Below are 13,623 nucleotides of genomic sequence, written 5' to 3'. Positions count from 1 at the left end.
TGGTTTTTAGAAGTAGCACAACATCAACTTGTTGCTTAGCCAGTCACATTTGTTAATAGGATATAAAATTTATTCATATATTTATTAGCTATCACTGTATGTTGTATTAATTTCTGTTGCCTGAAAATGCCCTGACTTGGGCAGTTTTGCTTATCAAGTGAGTAGAAATACAGTATTGCATGTGATAGACATATAATATAGAGGCAATGGGTGGGGTGGTGGGTTGGCTGTATACCGTATAGAGGGAAACTTTGGCAGGGAAATATTTTGGAAAATTTGGCTATTTGCTACAAATTCATCAAAGTTTACCCCTGCCAAGGTTTCCCTGGTATAGAAAATAGAGTGAGAAGATGAGTGAAGGGCAGAGATAAAACTTGGGTCTCCGGAGGACTCTCTAGGCTCCTTGGACTTAAACTAATATACTAGCCAGTTTTCTAAGGCTTTACCAGCTCAGTGAACTCACTACACACCATTCCAAAAAGGCCATGGTTATTGAATGGTGCCTAACCGTCCCTAGTGGTTCTCACAGGGTCTGAGGAAGCTGATATCTCAGAAACCATATCCACTACTTCTGAATAAAGGGTATGGAAAATTTGGCAATGCTGCAGTCTAATTGTTGTAAAAACATAGTTTGATTTTGTGTGAGTGAAAGCTATATGTAGCTTTTGAAGGCCGCACTCTTTCTTTACAGCTTGGCGGTTTTTGAGTGGACATTTATTATCTGGTCACCCATATTATAGGTGGATCTGAGGCAAATGGCCCTTCTGTTGTCCCCTAGGTCTTACAAGACAACTTTCATGCACACCATAAACAAGCTGCATCTGGGAACTATTCACACTGCATTGAAGTACAGAAAGCCAATGGGAAAATAGAAGACAACAGTTATATATGCACTTCAAATGTGTAAACTATGCACTATGACAAAACAAGTTGATGTTGTGCTATATAATCCTACACAGTAAACCACAAATTATGCACAGACTTATTTTCTCAACTGCTTTATGGTATGTCTATCATGTTTTCTCATGCAAATTGTTTACAGAAAGCCTTCTTCAATTCTATTTGTGTAAGTACAGGACACCATCTTTCACCTTGAAGAAATTCATTATTTCTTACATACGTACATACAGGTTTCTTTTAACACAGAACTTCATACTCACATGGGTGGAAGGACACAGACACACACACTGTTCCTAAAACAATTACAGTAACCAGGTGCACAGTGTGTGCCAGGTTAACATGGGGAAATTTAATAAGTTTGAATCTTACATTACCGTATGGGCATTTAATTTCGAGGGGTTTAATTTTTCGTGGATTTCGTGGTTACCTACTATCCACAAAATATAACCTCTTAAAAATTTGTGTGGGTCACCCATTTAAAGCGCTTGTTTGACACGTGTTGGATAGTAATGGCGTTACGAAAGTTTCTGCACCCAGCAGATGATGATTCTGGCTTTCATCAAACACCTAAAGCCTCGCCTAAAGTAGTCAATGCTGAATATGGTGAGCTTCGTGATACCAGTACGCAGGGTAATGGGAAAGAGAAGAGGAACGTGCCAAAAGTTTTCGGACGAAGAAAGAGTGACAATCGGGAAGTTTGCCAGTAAACATGGTGTGGCTAGTGCTTCAAGGAAATATGATGTTGCAGAAAATAGCGTTAGAGACTGGAGGGATTTGTACCGAAGGGAATTAACTATAAAATCTAAGGAAGTAAAGGTAGGAGAGGAAATTTGTATCGATGCACTACTGTCGAAGAAGCAGGGAAAGCCTCCCTTGTTGGGTGAGAAGCTTGATTGTCACCTACAAGGAAAGATTCTCGGCATGAGGTCTAGAGGCACACCAATTGGAACAAGTGTAGTCATCGGCATTGGAACAGGAATATTGATAAAGCACAAGAAAGCAACAGCCAGCTCTTTTAAGTTCACTAAGGAATGGGCAAAAAATGTTTTACGTTGGATGGGGTATACGAAGAGAAAGGCTAATAGCAAATACAAAGTTAATCCTATTAACTTTGATGAAATTAAGCAGCAGTATTTACTTGATATCAGTGCTGCTGTTGAAATGGAGGATATACCACCAAGCCTAGTCATAAACTGGGATTATACAGCTACTAAGATCGTCCCTTCAAGTTGGTGGACTATGGAAAGAAAGGGCAAGAAGAGAGTGGAAATAGCAGCTGTGGATGACAAAAGGCAAATAACAGCTATCTTTGCTTGTACGCTGTCAGGGAAATTTCTGCCCATACAATAAGGTACCACCCCTAAATGTTTGCCAAAAAATGTCAATTTTCCATCTGACTGGCACCTTACCTACACAGCCAACCACTGGGCAAACAAAGAAACATCTATGGCTTACATAGAAAATATAATCCTTCCCTTTGGTCAAAAAGAAAGAGCTTCACTTGGCCTTAGCAATGACCATTGTGCGCTGGTTTTGTTTGATGTATTTAAGGGACAGTGTACAAGTAAAGTGCTGAAGAAGCTAGAGGATAACAATATTCTTTATGTAACTATGCCAAACAATTGCACTGACAGACTACAGCCACTCGATCTGTCAGTTAACAAGCCGCAAAAGGCTTCTTATGGAGCAAATTTAAACAGTGGTATGGGACCGAGATCTGCCAGCAATTAGACAAAGGAATGATGGAGGAAGTGGACATGAGGATGAGTGTGATGAAACCATAGGCTGCACAGTGGGTGGTAGATCTTCATTCATATTTGGCAGCTTGTCCAGCTATCATTATAAATGGCTTCCGTTCCGCTGGTATCGTGGACTGTATTGGACAATCATAGCTATTGTAAGTGTATACATCATGGATTTCATTATAACAAAAGAATTGTGTGATTAAACAATTTACCAAATCATTGCATTTACATAATTATATACAGTGTACAATTGATCAACCATGTAGTCTGTCAATATGGAAACACACAAATGTGCTGTTTCTCAATGCATTCAATAAGGTGCTGATGCATATAGTCTTGTTGAATCTCGAAACAAGTTTTTCCAAAAGTCAAATGTGTGGAAAAAGCTATGGAAAAGAGGCCACAATCTTTATATCCTTGCTGTTTCTGCACGATGGGCACTACAAACGTGACTTTAGAAGCAAAAGTCTTCTCAATCTTTCGCTTAGTGGCATCATCAACTCTGTCATATAGAGAATCATATACCTTTACCTCCCCACATTGGCATTCCTATGCTGCTTACTAAAATCCAATGAGAAGATCGGCAGTGGACTATTTGCAAATAATTATTTGTCCAACATCCTAAGTGGTATTGGATTAGCGTAGATCGTAAACCTTTCAACAAAGGAAATTGGACAATTAACATCTTTTGTGCAACATTAATAACTCTGTCATCAAGCTCATTGCCCAACAGTAACATTAACTTGTCTGAATTCTTCAATAATGAACCATGAACTCATATCCAAACACCATCATTTATCTCACCCCTCTCGTTTCATCAACTACCTTTCTCTTCTTGCTGTCTGATGCTACCACACTGTCACCATCTATGGCTATGACATCTTTGCTACTGTAACTTCCTGCATCACTAGTATGGGGGGCTATGACTGCAGTTGAGGTACTGGACACAGTAGTTACCACATCCTGGCTACTCCCTGGGCTGCTTACATTGATAGTGGTGGGGGCTGCAACTACAGGAGAGGTACTGGACACGGTAATATCAGTTGCTGGCTTAATCAATTTTTCCACTTTCACCACATACTTTTTCTCTCCTTTAAAGGTAAGCTTACATGGCACTTCAAGTCCTCCTTGGATAAGATCTCTTGAATATCGTCGGCTACCCGTAACAGTACACCGAATTGACCCGTGATTCCGCAAGAACAATGAACAAGCAGCAGAAATTTTCCTTGGCACGTGGCCTATAATATTACCAGCTCTCACAACTGACACGGCAAATGGGTTGAACGGGTTCCCTTCTTCTCATAGACATGGAAATGTCTGTCCACAACTAGCTTCCCAAATTTCTTGATAAATGTGATAGCCTTGAACAGCAGACTCGCAACTGAAAAATGTGGTCTCAGCCATTTCCAACGTTAAAAAATGTGAGCACGTGGATAGTGCGAGTTCACATTTGACCCTCAAAAATTTAAACCCACGAAAATAATTAATGAATGGCTATCCACAAAAATTTAAACCCTCAAAATTAAATACCCCTACGGTATCAAGTCCAAGATGTTCTAATAGAGCAGTCACTACTTTATTATTTGTTTGATTATTTGTAACAGTATTTTGATTTTTTAAAAAGCACTGAGTATACACTTAATCATCAAACAGGTTCTAACTTTGAAACTAATGTCTTGTTAACACGTGCTTTCAAAACACACACCTGCCCCACTACCAATGTCTCCCAGATCCACCTATGACTAGGCTTGAGTCTATTATGCTCCAAAACTTGCCTATTATGCTTTTTGGCATTTCCCCAATATTCTGCCTATTATGCTTGTTTTTATGCTTTACAGAAATGCATTATGCTTTTATTTTGTGTGCTTTTTCTTTGTGTACAGAAGTTCTTCATATGATAGAGAAGTGTTACTACAACTGCAACATACAAATAATAGCAATAGCTTAAAATTAAGATGTGCAACAGAGTTCGTAGGCATATTAGAGTAGGGAGTTTGGGGGCATATCTATAGTCCCTCAGAAGCTATAGACATTTTATTGTCTAATAACATTTTAGTTTCGTATGCAAATAAAATATTATGCATTGTTTCTGATTGATCTTCTGAGTTGTAGCAGTTGGTATTCAAAGGACAGCAACTGCTCAGTATAATATGTAAATTGCATCTGCAGTACCATACCAAGAACATATTAGTCTCCTGGGGATAAACACTCAATGGTTCTCATTCTCTCTGTTGCATGCGATGATGACTGTTCTATTAGAGTGTTTGACTGTTCTATTAAAGAATCTTGATTTTTTGAAATATTTCCTGGTTTGATATTAACCCCAGTCTCACTGCAGACCTGCAGAGACTTCACTATTTTCAATGTCCAGACATTCACTAGTTACCTGACTCAGTGCTAACTTTGTTATCATTAGAGCATCTATTGTATTGTCTTCCAATCGAGCTTCCAGTAATCATAATCATCATAATTTTATTCAAAATCAGATGATGAGACACTTTATATAATACCAAATATAATGATTGAAGCTCAGCCAAACTGCTTTGCCATGCCTTGGTACTAGTTAGCACATGACTACGTGTCATATAAAACTCAAATCCACAATGAAAAGCATTCATTCTGTCGATCAGTGTAAACTTGTAGTAGTGCATTTTTCTACTCATTGTCAGGAATCATTTCACCATCCAAAACAAGTTAGACTCTATTTAGGCTGTTTTGGGTGGGTAATAAATCTCATATACTCCACCTTGTTTTCTAATATACTCCACGCCTTCAGGCATAATATAACAAAAATTCACAATACCATATCAGAGATTTATAATATTAATGTAATTGTGTATATACAATAATAACCATTTGCTTATTTTATATATACAGATAACTGTGACTGGCCTGCCAGCCTACTTGGAGAAGGTTATAGATACTGATGAACAATTAGATTATATTGAACACAGGGGCAGAGTTATTTGAAGCACACTCAAGAGATAGATGATGATGCATCTGTGCTCCTGTATTTACATGTATATTATGTTGTACATTATCTGTTGCACTGCAATGCCTCTTCTCATTGTTCAAAATACTTGACACTTTTTCTTGTTGGTGAGTTGAGGTTTTCTTGTAGCTTCGTACAGCTTCTGTGCTATGATGTCCAGTCCTTTCCATTATTTGTTGTTCATCCACATCATGTTGGTACAGTCTGGTTGTAGTTGTAGCTCTAAGTGAGTGGTTAGTATAGTATCCCACCATTCCAGCACTTTTGCACATTCTACCAATAGTGTTTTCTAGTGTAGCATGACCAACTGGTGTAGTGGAATACCACAAATCTTTACTTGGGTTTTTAAGTGGTTGGATATAAAAGCTATTAGATGGTTGTTCAGGTGGACAATGGCTGTTGTAGAACTTATAAAGTAGAACAAAACATCTCTTTCAAGTTTGCATGGTGCATAACAATTTTTTGTTTATTTTTTCTGCCTTTCAGTCCACCAGGATTGTTTTTGAGACTTCTTTATACAGTAGGTAAGGTTTTTCACCTGGCTTTTCAATTAGTGTAATTTGTGATGGTTGGTGTCGCAGTTGTCTGTGTTCTTTTCCACCTCGCAATGCAAAATATAACCCATTCATATATACCATTGTGTTTAATAGAGACTGAGGGTTGCCATCACCAAGGATTCCCTTTTCCCACATGGCTTCTTCATCCTCACAATTAATGACTTCAGCTTTCCTCTGCTTTGTTCCCAACCCTAATGCTTGTAGCCTTTTCATTTCGGAGTCCAAAACATTTCGAAACTTGATAAATTCTTTATCTTGAATATGTCAACATTTATCCCACTTATCCTTATGTATCTCAGGATCCCACAGCATATGTGGTGTAGAGCGTTGGGCGGAAATTCTGTTCCATCTTTTTTCCAAACTTCCAGAATAAAGTAGCACGTCCAGTGATTTAACTCAGGTATAGTGATATCTTTCAGGTATGGTATTATTGTACCTGTACTTTTTGCTCTTGCAACTACCCATTCATCCCACATGGAAAGACAGTACTTGGTATCTTTCCTTGTACTCTCAGGAACTGCACTTTATATTGCTTGCTCAATATTTTCCCCACTAAGGGCCTTGCCAAATGGCCTGCTTTTTGAAGCAGTTGAAGTTTCTTGGTCATTAAAGTCTTCAAAATTCTCTGTTGCTCTGAAGAGTAGCAAGTCCAGTTCATCTGGTACATTATCACTACCACCAGAGGCATGGCTGTTAATAGGCGAAATATCCTCACTGATAAAACTAAGTAACTCATCACTTAAAAACTCACTAAGGCTAGCCTCCATTTTGTTTCAACTATAGCTCTATAGCAACCAACCAATGTATATTAATTTTATCCAATAATAATGCGAGTTCCCTTGCGTGATATACATAAGCTATGTGCGATGATGCCAAACAGGCACTTATTATATCACATGTGCACTGATGGTTGCTAAGGTGACTGTAAGATTACCGAGATTTTTGAGAATTGTCAACTTCTCGTTAATAGATACCTAATGGAAGAGGTAACTAAATAGTCTGTAGAGTAAATAGAGTCTAAATTAGTTATACGGATACAATGTGGAGTCTACAGAATATATAAACCCTCAGGCCCTTAGTAGCACCCTCGCTGCGCTTGTGCACTACAGCCTCGGGCCTTCAGGTTTATAAATTCCGTAGACTCCACATTGTATCCGTATAACTATTATTTAGCCCATGACTTTGTGACTGTTATAGTAGAAGTTATATTTATTATGGCAAAAAATTTCCCATTATGCTCATAATCATGCTCCATTATGCCAGCATTATGCTTTTCATCCCCTATTATGCCAAAAATTATGTTGGTATAATCGATGCAAGCCTACCTATGACATAATACTGCATGTAAATTCTACATATGTACAGGTGTAGCATGTGATTACAATGCTCAGATTTTAGTTTACCTGTGCAGTTAAAGCCATCATATTGTAAATGATAACCATCTTCACATGAGCATCTGTAGCTTCCTAATGTGTTAATGCATATTTGATTGCATCCTCCATTATCTTCATCACACTCATTAATATCTGTGTATTAAAGAGTATATTCAATTGAAAACTCATAGAAATGAAAAATTCATACATACCTTCACAAGCATATGTATTGTTACTCAGTTGATATCCTTTATAGCAATCACACTGATAACTGCCAACTGTGTTCACACAAATTTGGTGACATCGTGAAATTCCCAAGCTGCATTCTTCTACATCTAATGAAGTGTGCAACAGTTACAGGCAATATACTTAGTAATTCAGTAAGGCAGACATAGCTATCTGAAGTTACATATTATACAAGTAGAAAGAGAAATTAGTTGGAATAGGGATCAAATAGAAAAGAAGTAGTGAAAAAAGGGAACATGCAGCTAAAAAGTAGTGAAACAAGAGAGGTTGCCTATGTCTGCAAATATACTAACTCTTCTCTTATATAAGGAATCAAGCAAGCTGTGATTGTGGGATTGAATTCTGCCAAACAACCTGTGATTGTGGGATTCAATTTTAATACATCAACAGTAGTTTGTTTTTTACTTTTGTAAATGTAGCAATTAAAGTAACATAATTAACACTAGTCTCTTAAAATTGCTATATTAGCAAAAATAAAATCAAACTACTGTTTGATGTATTAAAATTGAATCCCACAATCACAGCTTGTTTGGCAAAATTCAATCCCACAATCACAGCTTACTTGGTTCCCTATATAAAAGAAGGGTATAGCAACTAAAGATTTTGCCAATTAGGTGGGTCTACATACTTAAGTAGAACATATTAGTTATACCACGGGCACTCGTGCTTTGCCTGTATATATGCACTCGCATTCGGGCCTGCGGCCCTCGTGCTTGTACGTATATATCAGGCAAAGCACTCGTGCCCGTGGTATAACTATTACATATATATAGGTTAAACTTGAATTAAAACATATCACTTTTAAGCCACAGTGCAGCACATTTAACCTAGTGTGGTTGTTGTACTAATATGCATGCATGTAACAAACCTATACAAGATGTTCTATCATCTTCAAGCTCATATCCCTCATTACAAGCACAAGTATATCCTCCTTCTAGTTCTATACATCTTTGTGTACAATTGTGTAAACCATCCTTGCATTCAGTGATATCTAGATTGTCACAACACATTTATGTACTTTATTTACTCATTTGTTTATTATCTGTTATCCAAATTGGAAGGGGTGATACCACAAGCTACAAGCATGCCTCCCCAAAACCTTACATACATACACACATATATAGCACACATATCCAGCTACATAGCTGAAGATAACACTATACTACATAGACAATAATACACAGAACATCAATAATGGTATACAGTACAGCTCAAATATAACCTCGCAATGCACGGTTGCATGTACTTCCACATGATCAAGACACACGGTAGTGTGTCGTGCGGCCCAAGAAGCCGGCGCGTAACACCCGTGAGTATATTGACAGGAAGAAAGAAAACGCAATTTACGCAAAAACCAACAGTGTGTAACAATTACGCAATCAAGATTAGCTAATAAAAAAAATGACTGCTTGCCATGCCTACCAGATAAACTGCTTGGGGTAATGTTTTGAAAATCGTTGTACAGATGGAGTAATCATCTTAGAAAGGCTCATCAATGGTGTAGAAGAATCAGATTTAAAGCCACGGAGTTGTAACACGAAATCCAACTTGGTGCAGCAAGTGCGAGATCGAGATACTCTAATAGAGCAGTCTTCCTAATAGAGTAGTCACCCTGAAAAGAATTCAAGAGATTAGCTAGAAACAAGAAACCTGTATAGAGATCAGCTACACACAAATCACCCTGTAGAGAGATCAGCTAGAGGAAGTTACCTTGTAGGGAGTTCATACAACTATGGAAAGAGATAGTTCAGCTAGAAGAAATCACCTTGTAGAGTTCAGCTACAAAGAAACCACCATGTAGAGAGTTCAGCTACAAACAAATCGCCCTGTGGAGAGATCAATAGAAGAAGTTACCTTGCAGAGAGTTCAGCTACAAAGAAACCATCATGTAGAGAGTTCAGCTACAAACAAATCTCCCTGTAGAGAGATTAGCTAGAAGAAGTTACCTTGTAGAAAGTTCAGCTACAAAGAAACCATCGTGTAGAGAGTTCAGCTACAAACAAATCTCCCTGTAGAGAGATCAGCTAGAAGAAGTTACCTTGTAGAGAGTTCAGCTTCAAACAAATCACCCTGTAGAAAGATCAGCTAGAAGAGGTCACCTTGTAGAGAGTTCAGTTACAAAGAAACCACCATGTAGAGAGCTCAGCTACAAACTAGTGACCTTGTAGAGACATCAGCTAGAAGAAGTTACCTTGTAGAGAGTTCAGCTACAAAGAAACCATCATGTAGAGAGTTCAGCTACAAACAAATCTCCCTGTAGAGAGATCAGCTAGAAGAGGTCACCTTGTAGAGAGTTCAGTTACAAAGAAACCACCATGTAGAGAGCTCAGCTACAAACCAGTGACCTTGTAGAGACATCAGCTAGAAGAAGTTACCTTGTAGAGAGTTCAGCTACAAAGAAACCATTATTTAAAGAGCTCAGCTGCAAACAAATCACCTGTACAGAATTCAGCTACAAACAAATCACCATGTAGAGAGATCAGCTAGAAGAAGTTATCTTGTAGATAGTTCAGCTACAAACAAATCACCCTGTAGAGAGATCAGCTAGAAGAAGTTAACTTGTAGAGAGTTCAGCTACAAAGAAACCATCATTTAGAGAGTTCAGCTTCAAAAAAATCACCTGTAGAGAGTTCAGCTACAAACAAATCTCCCTATAGAGAGATCAGCTAGAAGAAGTTACCTTGTAGAGAGTTCAGCTACAAACAAATCACCATGTAGAAAGATCAGCTAGAAGAAGTCACCTTGTAGAAAGTTCAGTTACAAAGAAACCACCATGTAGAGAATTCAGCTACAAACTAGTGACCTTGTAGAGACATCAGCTAGAAAAGTTACCTTGTAGAGAGTTCAGCTACAAAGAAACCATTCTGTAAAGAGCTCAGCTGCAAACAAATCACCTGTACAGAATTCAGCTACAAACAAATCACCCTGTAGAGAGGTCAGCTAGAAGAAATTACCTTGTAGATACGGTACCGCCCAAGCGCAACGTCGCACTCGCTCGCACACACAACTTTGCTCGAGATTTTAAAAATCGCTAATTAAGGGGCATGGCAACTGTTTCGCTCGCGATTCTTGTGAATGAAACAGCTACCGCATTGTCTCATGAACGAAACAGTCACCACGCCCCTTAATTAGCGATGTTTAAAATCTTGAGCAAAGTTGCGTGTGTGAGCGAGTGCGACGTTGCGCTTGGGCAGTACCGTAGTTCAGCTACAAACAAATTACCCTGTAGAAAGATCAGTTAGAAGAAGTTACCTTGTAGAGAGTTCAACTACAAAGAAACCATTTTGTAAAGAGCTCAGCTGCAAACAAATCACCTGTACAGAAGTCAGCTACGAACAAATCACCATGTAGAGAGATCAGCTAGAAGAAGTTACCTTGTAGATAGTTCAGCTACAAACAGATCTCCCTGTAGAGAGATCAGCTAGAAGAAATTACTTTGTAGAGAGTTCAGCTACAAAGAAACCATTCTGTAAAGAGCTCAGCTGCAAACAAATCACCTGTACAGAATTCAGCTACAAACAAATCACCCTGTAGAGAGATCTGCTAGAAGAAATTACCTTGTAGATAGTTCAGCTACAAACAAATCACCCTGTAGAAAGATCAGTTAGAAGAAGTTACCTTGTAGAGTGTTCAGCTACAAAGAAACTATTCTGTAAAGAGCTCAGCTGCAAACAAATCACCTGTACAGAATTCAGCTACAAACAAACCACCCTGTAGAGAGATCAGCTAAAAGAAGTTACCTTGTAGATCGTTCAGCTACAAACAAATCACCCTGTAGAGAGATCAGCTATAAGAAATTACCTTGTAGATCGTTCAGCTAAAAACAAATCACCCTGTAGAGAGATCAGCTAGAAGAAGTTACCTTGTAGACCGTTCAGCTATCACCTTGTAGAGAGATCAGCTAGAAGAAATTACCTTGTAGAGAGTTCAGCTACAAAGAAACCACCATGTAGAGAGTTCAGCTGCAAAGAAATCATCCTGTATAAAATTCTGCCACAAACAAATTGCCCTGTAGAAAGATCAGTTAGAAGAAGTTACCTTGTAGAGAGTTCAGCTACAAAGAAACCATTCTGTAAAGAGCTCAGCTGCAAACAAATCGCCTGTACAGAATTCAGCTACAAACAAATCACCCTGTAGAGAGATCAGCTAGAAGAAGTTACCTTGTAGATCGTTCAGCTAAAAACAAATCACCCTGTAGAGAGATCAGCTAGAAGAAATTACCTTGTAGCAGGCCTTAAATTAACGTGCGGTCAACGGACAAAATCCGCACAAATAGCACAATGTCTGCACATAATTAGTTTTGGGCAGACACACATATCCTTCCAAAACCAATAGTGGTACCATAAAAGCTGATGTGCACATGTTTGTTTGTAGTGCTAACAATAACTGTCACTTGGTTGCTAGGAGATACTACATTTTCCCAACCCAAGGATTTACCAATGCCACCTCCCCTTTGTGTACTGCTATCACCAGCAGCTGTTATGACCACAACCTGGTGATGTTGCAGCTATGTGGTTGTGTTTAACCTCAAAACTTTCAATGGAAACTCCCTATTCCAATTCCAGCGGTTTATACAAAGTGCTCCTCTAGCTCATGTCTGTACAATTTGACGCTATGTCTGTACATTTGTGAATATGTAAGGACATTTGTACTCAGCACCTTAAAAATTAAATTAAGGCCTGTTGTAGAGAGTTCAGCTACAAAGAAACCACCATGTAGAGAGTTCAGCTGCAAAGAAATCACCCTGTATAAAATTCTGCCACAAACAAATTGCCCTGTAGAAAGATCAGTTAGAAGAAGTTACCTTGTAGAGAGTTCAGCTACAAAGAAATCATTCTGTAAAGAGCTCAGCTGCAAACAAATCGCCTGTACAGAATTCAGCTACAAACAAATCACCCTGTAGAGAGATCAGCTAGAAGAAGTTACCTTGTAGATCGTTCAGCTACAAACAATTCACCCTGTAGAGAGAGCATCTAGAAGAAGTCACCTTGTAGAGTGTTCAGTTACAAAGAAACCACCATGGAGATTTCTGTAATCAATATATGTATTATATATATAATTTGTACATTTACTGATAAAATATTTAAAGTACATCTACTTCATCTTTTCTTCTTCCTGTGGTAAAAAAAAATTGGTTAAAAAAGTCCCAAAGCCGGCCATACAAATACAAAAATAAATGAAATCTAAAAAGCGGCACAAAATTCACCTGAATTGTCATTATTAAAATTTTTACCATTAACCTACCATCACAGCCATTTCTTGGCCGCCACCTTGGATTTCACATCTTTTTTCACCATAGCTTTTTGAGGCCGCACACTTTTATTACAGCTTGGCTGTTTTGGATTAGATTTCATTTCTTTTTGTATTTGTATGGCTGGCTTTGGGACTTTTTAACCTATTTTTTTTTACCACAGGAAGAAGAAAAGATGAAGTAGATGTACTTTAAATATTTTATCAGTAAATGTACAAATTATATATATATATATATATATAATACATGTAATTGATTACAGAAATCTCCATGGTGGTTTCTTTGTAACTGAACACTCTACAAGGTGACTTCTTCTAGATGCTCTCTCTACAGGGTGAATTGTTTGTAGCTGAACGATCTACAAGGTAACTTCTTCTAGCTGATCTCTCTACAGGGTGATTTGTTTGTAGCTGAATTCTGTACAGGCGATTTGTTTGCAGCTGAGCTCTTTACAGAATGGTTTCTTTGTAGCTGAACTCTCTACAAAGTAACTTCTTCTAACTGTTCTTTCTACGGGGCAATTTGTTTGTGGTTGAATTTTCTACAGGTGATTTCTTTG

General features: G+C 38.2%; 1 protein-coding gene across 1 annotated transcript in view; it reads right to left on the bottom strand.

Moving 5' to 3' along the window:
* Positions 1-13,623, bottom strand: part of LOC136257781 (uncharacterized) — a 119,843-nt gene that overhangs the window by 64,157 nt on the left and 42,063 nt on the right. Inside the window, exons 8-10 of the mRNA XM_066051090.1 lie at positions 8,682-8,804; positions 7,780-7,902; positions 7,598-7,720 (exon numbers count right to left, since the gene is read on the bottom strand). Of these exons, the coding sequence (XP_065907162.1) occupies positions 7,598-7,720; positions 7,780-7,902; positions 8,682-8,804 (369 nt within the window). The remainder of the gene's footprint in view (positions 1-7,597; positions 7,721-7,779; positions 7,903-8,681; positions 8,805-13,623) is intronic.

Source organism: Dysidea avara, chromosome 6, assembly GCF_963678975.1.
Source record: "Dysidea avara chromosome 6, odDysAvar1.4, whole genome shotgun sequence".
Lineage (NCBI taxonomy): Eukaryota > Metazoa > Porifera > Demospongiae > Dictyoceratida > Dysideidae > Dysidea > Dysidea avara.
The sequence above is the reverse complement of the archived record's forward strand: the minus strand, read 5'-3'. Positions and strand labels throughout refer to the sequence as shown.